The sequence below is a fragment of the Rosa chinensis genome, chromosome 1, assembly GCF_002994745.2.
Source record: "Rosa chinensis cultivar Old Blush chromosome 1, RchiOBHm-V2, whole genome shotgun sequence".
NCBI lineage: Eukaryota > Viridiplantae > Streptophyta > Magnoliopsida > Rosales > Rosaceae > Rosa > Rosa chinensis.
Window position 1 is genome coordinate 27,023,536 of NC_037088.1, and position 11,737 is coordinate 27,035,272.

Sequence of the window (11,737 nt, forward strand, 5' to 3'; positions counted from 1 at the left end):
ATACATAACTGAATATATGTGTATTTCACTAGTGACAGTGGTCAAAGTATACTAAGATCACAATTTTCTCAATCAACAGTGGACAAACATTCTTGTGCCTTAATGCTTGGAACATATCCCTAGTGCATTTCTCAACATCTCAAACCTAGCAGTGTCAAGAGGCTTAGTGAACAGATCAGCAAGTTGACTCTCAGTGGGCACAAAGCTTAACTCAAGTATATTTTGTTCAACCAAATCCCGAATAAAGTGATATCGAAGATCAATGTGCTTTGTTCTAGAGTGTTGAACAGGATTCTTTGTGATGTTAATAGCACTTGTATTGTCACAGAAAATAGACAACTTACCTTGAGAGATGCCATAATCATGAAGCATTTGCTTCATCCAAAGCATTTGCGTGCAGCAACTCCCAGCTGCAACATACTCAGCTTCTGCAGTAGATAGAGAGATGCAGTTTTGTTTCTTGCTATGCCAGGCAACCAGATTGTTGCCAATGAAAAAGATCCCCCAGACATGCTTTTTCTATCCTTCAAGTTTCCTCCCCAATCAGCATCAGAATATCCTGCAATTTCCACATTAGTGTCAAAGGTCTAGTAAATACCATAGTTAACAGTACCAGCAACATATCGCACGATTCTTTTGACAGCTTCCAATGTGAATCTTTGGGATTTGCTTGAAATCGAGCACACACTCCCACACTGTAGGAAATATCAGGTCGACTGGCAATGAGATACAGCAAGCTTCCAATCATGCTTCTATAGAGAGTGGAATCGATTGATTTTCCATTTGGATATTCGCTCAGCTTTGTAGTGGTGCTCATGGGATTGTTAACCACTTTCTTGGATTCAAGACCAAATTTCTTGATGAGATTCTCAGCATATTTGGTTTGAGAGAGAAAGATACCTGCATCAAGTTGCTTTACTTGCAGTCCAAGGAAGAAGGTTAGCTCACCACACATGCTCATTTCAAATTCACTTTCCACGACAGATTGAAATTCATTTACAAGATATTTAGATGTAGAACCAAAGACAATGTCATCAACATACACCTGAGCAATGATAAGATCATTTTTCACCTATTTTACAAATAATGTTTTATCAATTGATCCTCTCTTGTACCCTTTTCCCACAAGATGAGTGGAAAGCCTTTCATACCAGGCTCATGGAGCCTGCTTCAATCCATACAAGGCTTTCTTGAGTCTGTAAACATGGTCCAGATTATGTGGATCTTTAAAACCTTGAGGTTGTTCCACATAAACTTCTTCCTGCAATATCTTATTCAAAAATGCAGTTTTGACATCCATTTGAAACAGTTTGAACCTAAGATGACAAGCCACAGACAGAAGTAATCTCACAGATTCCAAACGTGCAACAGGAGCAAAAGTTTCATCAAAATCAAGACCCTCAACCTGTGCATAACCTTGTGTCACTAACCTAGCTTTGTTTCTGATCACATTCCCTTTTTCATCACTTTTATTTATGAAGATCCACTTAGTGCCTATTACATTACAATTTCTAGGCCTTGGTACCAAGTACCACACATCGTTCCTTGTGAATTGATTTAATTATTCCTGCATAGCACTAATCCAGTCATCATCCAATAAGGCTTCCTTGATATTTTTTGGTTCAATTAGAGATACAAAACCAAAATGAGAAATGACTTCATACAGAGAAGATTTTCTGTGATAAAACATAATAATGCATTTCCTTTACTTACCTCGTCCTGACTTACCTGAGCTGTAGCTTGTCTTCTGGTAATCAGTCCATCTGATACATTCCCAATGATGTCCTGACTAGAGTGATCTTTTTGTACCTGCTTGTAGCCTCTTCTCATCATGGGAGCAGGTTCAAAGATGCTATCAGTTGTCTCCTCTTCCTCAGCTTGGATCTCCTTGCTTGTTGTTGTTGTGACCGAAGAGGATGATGTATCTACAAATGCTTCTTCCTGTTTCATACATTCATCAGCAATGGAGACATTAATAGACTCCATAACAACACGAGTTCGTTTGTTATAGACTTTATCGGCCCTACTATTCATAGAATACCCCATAAATACACCATCATCACTTCTAGCATCAAACTTCCTGAGATGCTCTATGTCTCGTAAAATGTTGCAGGGACTTCCAAAGACATGAAAATGTCCTACATTTGGCTTCTTTCCTTTCCATATTTCATATGCTGTGTGATCAGTACCTGGTCTCAAGAACACTCGATTAATTGTATAACATGCAGTGCTTATAGCCTCAGCCTAAAAGTTTGTACTTAATCCTGCAGCATGTAACATAACACGATCCATGTCCAGCAGAACTCTATTTTTCCTTTTCACAATGCCGTTTTGCTATGGTGTGATTGGAGCTGAGAACTCATGAGATACACCAAGCTCACAAAAATAGTTAGCAAAGGAAGTATTTTTAAATTCTGTACCATTATCTGATCTTACCCCGACTATGCTAGTATCAAAAGATTTCTTTTCAACTATCAATTTTTGACTTAGATTCTTAAATGACTCAAAAGTTTCAGTCTTGTCTTTTAAGAAATTAACTCATGTAAATCGTGAGAAATCATCCACAACAACTAGCATATAGCTCTTACCTCTAATGCTCTCAGATTGAGCTGGTCCCATCAGATCCATATGTAACAATTCCAGTACCTTTGTGGTCATTGCTGAGTTCACCACCTTGTGAGGTGCCTTAGTTTGCTTTCCAATTTTACAATCATAGCAGATCTTGTCTGTTTTACCATTTAGATTAGGTAAACCCCTAACACATTGCTTAGAGGATAGTTTCAGCAAATCTTGATAGTTCACGTGTCCCATTCTTCTGTGCCAAAGATCAAATGTCTCCTCTGTGGATCTTACAGAAAGACAGGACTGCAGGTTGAAAGTTTCATTAGCTAGAATATGATAGCAGTTATCAAAAGATCTCTTACCTCCCATGATACCTTCTCCTTTCTGATTCATCACCAAACACCTGTGTTTGTTGAACCACACATCTTCATAGTCATCAGCCAAATGGCTGACACTGATTAAATTTGCAGTTAAGCCTTCAACATATAGAACATTTTTGAGATTTGGTATACCTGGAGTGTTTACTGTGCCCCGAGCTAGGATACTTACTTTTCGTCCATCTCCAAAGGTAACCGAACCAGTCATGTTTTCATCCTCAAATGAGGTAAACCAGGCTTTGTCTCCAGTCATGTGTCTGGAACAACCACTGTCTACATACCAGAAATCTCATCGCTTGTCAGCCAAGGCTATTAGAGCTACCAAGCATGTGGCCTCAATATGAGTAGTTTTCTTACCTGAACTAGCACTAGTCAAAGAAGATGGATCATCAGTTTCTTTAGTAAGGGCTAAAAGACATTTACTTGTAACTTTCTTGGTCCAGATAGGCTTTCCTTTTCTAGTTTGAAATTCTTTCTGAGAGAACATTTCAGTTAGTTTATTAAGGAGTTTCTTCTGTTCTCTAAGTTCACATTGTAAAGATTCAACAGTACATTTCTCTTGAGAAACCTGTGAAGTTAACACTCTCTCTTTACACCTAGGTCTGATATGCCCTATCTTACCACAGTGATGACAAGTTGGAATAAAAGTTATAGAGTTAGGATACCTGTTTTGACAAATGGAAGATGCTTGGTCAACTTTTACCTGATGAGTGTATGTTGGCTGACCTTCCTTCACGTTTCTCAGTATTGTGACTTGATCATCATATGAGACTTCCTCCTTTTCAACGGGTGATCTTGATGCTCTTACGAACTTTGTATTTTTGGAATTCTCTCTAGTGTATCCTAGCCCAAAGGTGTCATGTGGTGCTCTTCCTGCCCCAAGTAATTTGGACATAGTGCTGGAGCTGACCTCAAACCTGGTGAATTTTTCTTGAGTCGATTTTAGCTCATTGTGCAGTGACTCATTTTTAGCCAATAACTCCAGGTTTAGGACTTGTTGTCCCCTTGCATCCAGTTCCAACATTTTGATTTTGTTGAGAAACTCAGTCTTTTCAGTCTTCCAGGTTGATGAGCCCTGATCACTTGACGAGTTAGCCATCTCATTTACAAGTTTGCTTCTTTCCTGTTCCCATGTAGATTGTGAAGTCTCCAACATGTGCTCCACCTTTTCTTTTTCAGTTCTTAGAAATTCAACTTCCTTTTCTAAGCTCAAGTTTCTTAGTAATGTGGCCTTTGAAGCTTTGTAGAGTTGTTTGTAGCGGATATTAGTTTCATCATCAGAAAATGCCTCGTCACTGTCAGAATCAAGTAGAAGTGATGATACAAGAGCTAAATTTTCCACTTCTTGAGACTCATCATCACTCCAAGTTGACAGAAGAGACTTGTTGTTGTTGTTTCCATGCTTCCTATTTCCACATTCAGTAGAGATATGACCATATGGCCACATTCATAGCATTTAGGTTATCCTGAGTGAGTTCCCTTGAAGCTTCCCTTTCCACTCTTGCTATTGTAGTCACTGCTGCTACTGCTTCCGCCATAAGTGTTTTTCCTAGAAGCATTGGGATTTCTAGAGGAGTTCTTGCTTTTGAGAAATCTTTTGAATTCCTTTGTCAGTAGAGCAAGCTCTAGAGTTTCTTCATCCTCTTCTACTCCTTTTACTGCCTTGAAGGCTACACCCTTATTTTTCTTCTCAGGTTTTAGCCTCATCTCATAAGTTTTGAGATTGCCAATGAGCTCATGGAGTGGATACTCATCAATATCAAATGAGTCTTCTATACTAGTGACTTTTGAATGAAACTTTTCTGGCAAGGCCCTGAGAATCTTTTTGACAATCTTATCTTCATCAAAAGGTGCTCCCAGACTCCAATACTGACCGGAAATTTTAAGAATTCTACCATGGAAGTCATCAACGGTTTCATCATCTCCCATAGTCATAGTTTCGAACTCAAAAATCAGTGCTTGTAATTTCTGTGCACGTACCTTTTTATTTCCTTCGTATGTAGTCTGTAGAAGATCCCATGCCTGCTTAGCAGTATCACAATGACTGATCCTCAGTTTTTCCCGTTCAGATAGGGCTGTGAAAATGCTGTTCTTAGCCTTGAAATCTGCTTGCAGATCACGAACTTCTTCCTCAGTCCAGTCCTTCCTTGGTTTGGGAGTGGCAATGGAAGAGCTTTCTCCTTTTGCTTTTATCACCTGTATAGTCCAGCCATTTTCAACAATGTTCCACACATGTTCATCTTGAGCATAGAGATATGATTTCATGTATATCTTCCACTGAGTATATTTTTCACATCCGCCATCGAACCATGGAGGACTATTTAAAGATCCACCAGCAGCCCTATCACGTGAGTGTTCCATCATTTCCGGGATCACTAGAAAGTTCTAGAACCCGCTTTGATACCAAATGAAAATACTGGATGGAACAGATCTTGATAAAAAAGCGTTGCTTGAACAGATTTAATCAAGTGCAACTCACAATACCAAGACTTGCTAACGCAGTGTAAACCTCACCACTGAGGAAACATCACTGCGAGACTGTTTATGTAGCCCACACACAGAAACCAATCCACTATGAAATCAGGTTTTTACAAGAAACAAGTTGTGGTATTTAACACAACCACATTACAAGCAAATCAGCTAACTTGTTTACACCTTATACTGCCTATTCTACACAAGAATAAGCTGATCTATGGTAACAAAGCAATCTACTCTTTCTCGACTTCTTTTCTCACTGATCTCATGCAATATATCAAAGAATACACAAGCAATAATTAATCATGGAGAGTTTTTCATGAAAACGTTTTTTGAAGACAATGCAACATGCACAACACCCTTTTTATCTCAAAAACTCTACACTTTAAAATGCAGTTTCAAAAACCTTTTATAGAGGAGCAAAACTCCCCCTTAATCAAATCTTTTCTTAATCACCGAATAAGAAAAATATAGAAAGGTTTTAAACTGTTTTGAGTATGCAATCAAAACACATGATCAAATCTCTATCGGATATGCATTTTAGAACAAATGAGATTTTTCAGATCAACTAAAGGCAATGCAAATCAAATTAGAATCATGCAAAAATGATATGAATTAAAGGACATCTTTATATCAAAATCAGTGAGCATGATTTCCTTAATTTCCTCGTGGTGATCTGATTTCTGCAATCTTCCTTTATGGCCTCGAAACACCGGAAAGGCAAGAGAGATATTCTCCTGATCCTTTGCATCTTCTGATCTCCTAGCAGCTTTGGGAGAGCATGTGTTGAATGGTAATAGCCCAATATACTTACACATACTCATACACTCAGTAAGGTAAACCAATAAGAATCACCAAAAACCAAATTGACCCAAACTATGCAGAGAAACTGAAGCATTATTTGCAGGTCAATTTAGTAACATTTCAATTATTCTCACTTCCATTTCAAGACCAAAAAATGTAGGGTGTTGTTTTATGAGGTAAACAATAAAGAAAGTTGATTGGTAATGACTACTTTTCAGGTTTCATACTTTGAGAACAAATCCCTGACTTTCAACTCTAATAAATCTTCAATAATAGTTCTTCCAAATTGTTGAACTGATCCAAAACGGTTTAATCTGATCATGACATCCATTGAACACCCCAAATTACATTAAAAAAGAACAACTTCAGTTCTGCATTATGAACCTTGTCTCAACTGCCCAGTTTTCGAAATTCTTAACTTTCATGCTGTATTTTCTAAAATCAAGTCATGATTTACAGTTTGATGAAAAACAGTAGTAGAACAGAAAATACCAACAGATGTAAGCCGACAGCTATCAGCCTGATAACGGATTGGGACAAAGGCAAGTTTTTTGCTTCATTGCTAAAGCATCACATGTTTATCATTGTAGAATGAAGGCTATCTATGGCTACATTAATTTCTACATATTCACTTCCCCTGCCATCAGATTGCACATCAGTCATCTAGTTTTCAGTTTTGGGTGAACAAGCAAGTATACCAAACATACAAACTAAACACGAATTTCCAAACAGCATGAATTCACTACTGAAGGAACACAACCAGACTAATTCAGCACTGCAAGTCTAGATATTTATCCATCAATCATCTCGGATCAACTTTGACACCCAAAAACAGATTAAGCATGCAAATAAATGAAGCTCCACCTTTGGAGAATTTATTCAAAGAGGTAATGTTTTTTTCTAACCTATTGCTTGATTCATAATCCCACAAATCCAGTAATCGAGCCATAAGCAGCAACTAAGACCCATCTGTCTGATTTTATATAAAGAAGAGAAAAGATGCATACCTATGATTTTGATTGCTGCTCGGAGCACACCCACCAAAAGATTCTGACTTAGCTCTCGAGTCCCTTATTTGGGTCTGAGAATCTAAATTCAATTTTCAGCAATGCACCATAAACAACCGATGATTCCCAACTGCAATATTTTTGATCTACTCGGTTTTGAGATCGATTGATGAACTTCCACTTGAGATTTAATCTTCTCAGACCCAAAAAAGAGCTTCAGACAACCTTCAGATTCAACAGCCTCTCTCCTCACCGCAATAGACAAATGCTGTGTGCTATAATCCCCAGTTGGATAGCCACCTCAGGTGGTCAACAGACGCTCTCTTAAAACAAAATGCTCTTAGAAATGAGGTGGAACAATACCAATGCAGACTTGTCAGCCAAAACAGAATCATCTACAGTTTTTTGGAGTCCATGTACTCTTGTCCGGTGATTTTATAATCTTCGAATTTGGAGGACCTATCTGAACCAAATGAAACTAGATTACAACCCTTCAATAAATAACCATAGAGGATTGCACTAAAAAAAAATAGTGATCTTATCAGGAGTTACCGAAATGGGAAAGATGAGATTATCATAGGATCAATGTTCAAAGACTTCATTATTCAATTCGTAAAGTTGACTTACGAGATATTGGTTCAGCTGATGAAAATCATTCTGGCTTTCTCGATTCCACCCTTAAATGAGATGAAAGTAGTCGGGTCCTGCACTATATGCCAGCAATAATGACAAGGCATTCAACTAGTTTGCTTTTGTTCTAACCACTTAATTTGCTTATATTACATTTAAGCACTAAATACCACAGCTAGATGTCTTTTATTCCAAACAAATCTGCAACACAAGACAGGACATTTAAAACAAGCTACATGAATCGAAGCATCCAGTTTAAACCATTTAAAATTCTCTAGATTCAATTAGTACACTTCAATAATTTGTATATACATGAAACATGCATCAAGTAATATCATAAGTGGATAACAATTGATAAAATTTGTGAGGCTCACCTCCCATCTATAAGAATCAGTATGGTCCTCCAATATGAGTTTGGTCAACAGGTTTGCACTGCTTCCAGCACAACCTTTTTAGCTCCTGTCATATTCAACAAGATCAATATTTGGATAAGCAATAGGAAAGACAGTAACTATAATACATAGCACATTCAGAAAAGAAGAGTTTCTGCTTTTGCTGAAGCCATATAATTTGGGAGCGCCAGCAAAACAACTTTCACAGATCCATCCATCTATGGAAGATTACTCATTTCAATGTTCTATTAGTAAATGGTTTCAACAAGTCCGAATTTTTAATCTCAATCATCATATGAACAAAAGAAAGTCCTCCATGCTATAATTCATGTCCACATGAAAACCGAGTTCTGAACTGATATTCTAACATGACTAAAGAAAAGAAATTAGCAAAAGCATTCTAATAGCAAAGTAACTGGCATTAAAAAGTCATTGAACTTTGTAAAATTGGCAGGACCTTTAATAAAAGTGGCAGGATGAGGAAAAGCATCACAGACCTGATTACAAGACGGAGCATAAAAATTCAAACAAAATTAATATTGTGTACAACTCAACTAAAAAGATCTACTAACCATCCAATTTGGTGAAAATTTGGTCCAAGCCTCAGATGCCTTGTCGTGGGATGTAGCTAAGAACATTGCTGAGTCTACTTAATTTGCTTGATAAATTAAATTTAAGTACTAAGTACCACAGCCCGACGTCTTTTATTCCAAAAAAATAATCTGCAACACAAAACAGGACCTTCAAAACAAGCTACATGAATCAAAGCAACCAGTTTAAACCATTTAAAGTTGTCAAGATTCAATTTAACAACTTACAGGCTGCCTCTTGGGAAAGAATATTGAGCTTCAAATTATAACAAACTCATTCTCCCTTCAAAAATTTTAAGACAGTACATTGTGTTAGCCACACAGAAGACAGAGCCGAAACATGGGAGCCAAGATGTAACAATACATTTGTTATTGAAATTGCTCTTTTGGGTATAACCATATACATAATATGAACAAGCAATGCCTTGATTTCCACAAAAATAAAATAGAATAATAGAAGAACCAATCTGACTGTAAACCAAACAACGATATATACTTGATACACTAGCATTACACAAACATACATGCAATAGCATATAAGATAAGACCACACCAATTGGTGAACCTAAGAGGGGATGCAAGACCTCAACATGCAATTTTGATTCGATTTTAAGAACTTAAAGCACTGAATATTGATTTCTTTCCCGAGTTTACTTATAAACCAATCTCGACATTATAATTGACCTCAATGTTTCACTTTGAACTTATGAGAACCAGTCTTACACAAATTACCATCATAAAAGTTGGGTTTGATCCAATTGCAAAAGATGTAGTAGTTAAACATAAAATCCGAACCTGTTTCCATCTCCTCCACCGTTTTCGACCCACCACCACCTTTAGATAAACTCTCATCGCTTGAAGAGTGCTGGTTATGTTTACCACAATGCTGGATCACTATTGAAGAACAATAATCCTTAAGAGCCCAATGGTCCAAAACGGTGCGTTTCCGAATGTCATAAATATCCTCCTAGACTGTTGGTCACTGCTGACTGCTAAAACGAATGGCTGTCCTCTTCCGCCACATTTTCCAGTCTCCACCACCATCCTCCTCCTCCTCCGCTTCTCTACCTTCAACCAAACCAAGGCCATTCTTCTGCTCCGCATCAGCGTCATCCTCCATGGAGCCGCACCCAACAAAGTTCATGGAGTTCCCTTACGTCTCAACCCCTCACAAGAACCTCATGGTTCATCTTGTATCCACCGTCGAGACGCGCCTCGCCTCCCACCTCCTTCCTTCAACTCTCCCGCCAGACGTACAATACTACCAGAACGACACCGCCACTAACCATGCGTCTCTTCACATCAGATCCGGCCTCCCCTCCTCCCCTGTAATTTCCTCTACTCGTCCTTTTTTTTTCACAACTGGGTTTTACATATAATCACACTTCTACTTAATAATGTCTAGTTACAAGAGCTCTCTTTGGTATCAATAGGAATAGAATGAATTTCTTTTTCACTATAATCATATACTCTGCAAATATATGCTTCTTTGTGCCTGGATCAAACTGGCTTCTACTCCATATGTAAGCTCTTCATATGCATGTCACATAAACAAACCAAAATCTGTTGCTTTGGTGAGTTTATGTGCTAATCCAAAGATGGGTCGCAAAATCTGTCGCATATCTGACTAGAGAACATTAATCTATAACATCTGTAGATTACGACTATAGAGAGATTTGTACACTCTCAAGCTGTTAGTCAAGTGTGTAGTCAATCTAGTGACATAACTATGTTACATTACTTGCAACAGAATTTCTCTACATTTATAATTTGTCTTTCTTGAGGATCAACATATACTACCATATCTAATGTGCATGATTACATACATGGTTTAATTTTCTCTATGTTTCAGATTGATTTCATACTAGGAAGTTGGCTGCACTGTCAGCTACCAACAGGTGGAGCATTGAACATTACAAGTTTTTCATCCTATCTCAACCCATCAACAGATGCACCTAATTTCCTACTCGAGTTGATCCAAAGCAGTCCGACTTCACTAGTCCTCATCCTGGACTTGCCTCCTCGAAAAGACCTTGTTCTTCACCCAGACTACCTCAAAACATTTTATGAGGATACAAAGCTGGACACCCCAAGGCAAAAGCTCCAGAAACTAGCTGAGGTGAAACCTTACTTCTCCTCATCGCTTTACATCCGCAGCGTTGTGTCTCCTACCGCAATTTTGGTTCGTGTAGAAGCAGTAGAGGGAGGGCTAAGCTTAGAGGAGATCATAGAGAACCATATCGGTCCGGTTGCAAGGGAAGTGTTGGGCATCTGGTTGGAACAATGCGCTCTTGGGAAGAGAGAAGTAGGGGAGAATGAGAAAGCTGAACTGAAGAAGAGGGATGATTTGGTTAAGAGAAAGACTATTGAGATTGATCTGGGCTCGAATTTTCCTAGATTGTTCGGACCTGATGCTGCAGATCGAGTATTGGGAGCCATTCGTGAAGCTTATAGGGTATGACATTATGAACATATGATGTACGTGTTAATTTGATCACTGTAACATTAGTACACTACTGATATCAGGAAATAATGATCAAATAAGTCAGTTGGAGTTGGAAAGTTGACTGGTTTGTTGGTTTCAATACATTTTAGAAGAGAGGAAGAACAAAGAGGATTATAGTTTGGTCTGCCTAGCCATTCGACATAGGAATATAGGATGATGATTCGTATCCTGATGATCAACCACATTTCCAACCAGGTATACAAAACTACATTGATAAAAATCATTTTAACTCAAAGTCGATCTCACCGTATCTTGACGATTAACCACCTTTCAAAATTCAAACCAAAGAGGATTATAGGATGATGTATGAATCAACTCTCTTTACGATAATTCTATTCAATAGATATGATGTTGTGTTTGGTAGCTGAGAAAAGTGAGAAGAACGATTACAGGG

The 11,737-nt window shown here is 38.0% G+C and overlaps 1 protein-coding gene and 1 long non-coding RNA gene across 3 annotated transcripts; one reads left to right on the forward strand and one right to left on the reverse strand.

Annotated features, from left to right (window-relative positions):
* Nucleotides 1-5,908: 5,908 nt before the first annotated feature.
* On the reverse strand, nt 5,909-9,740 carry LOC112185953. Of its 2 annotated transcripts, XR_005801615.1 has the most exons (7): nt 9,633-9,740; nt 9,066-9,120; nt 8,820-8,969; nt 8,230-8,314; nt 8,009-8,056; nt 7,853-7,929; nt 5,909-7,688 (listed from the first exon to the last, which is right to left on the reverse strand). It is a non-coding gene; the product is annotated as an uncharacterized LOC112185953 (long non-coding RNA). The 2 variants fall into 2 exon arrangements; XR_002930558.2 differs by lacking the exon at nt 8,009-8,056.
* A 55-nt stretch (nt 9,741-9,795) lies between these two features.
* On the forward strand, nt 9,796-11,410 carry LOC112185943 (red chlorophyll catabolite reductase, chloroplastic). The gene is made up of 2 exons (XM_024324275.2): nt 9,796-10,165; nt 10,690-11,410. Exons 1-2 carry the CDS (start codon nt 9,839-9,841, stop codon nt 11,296-11,298), a joined length of 936 nt encoding a protein of 311 aa, XP_024180043.1. The 5' UTR covers nt 9,796-9,838; the 3' UTR covers nt 11,299-11,410.
* Nucleotides 11,411-11,737: the final 327 nt, after the last annotated feature.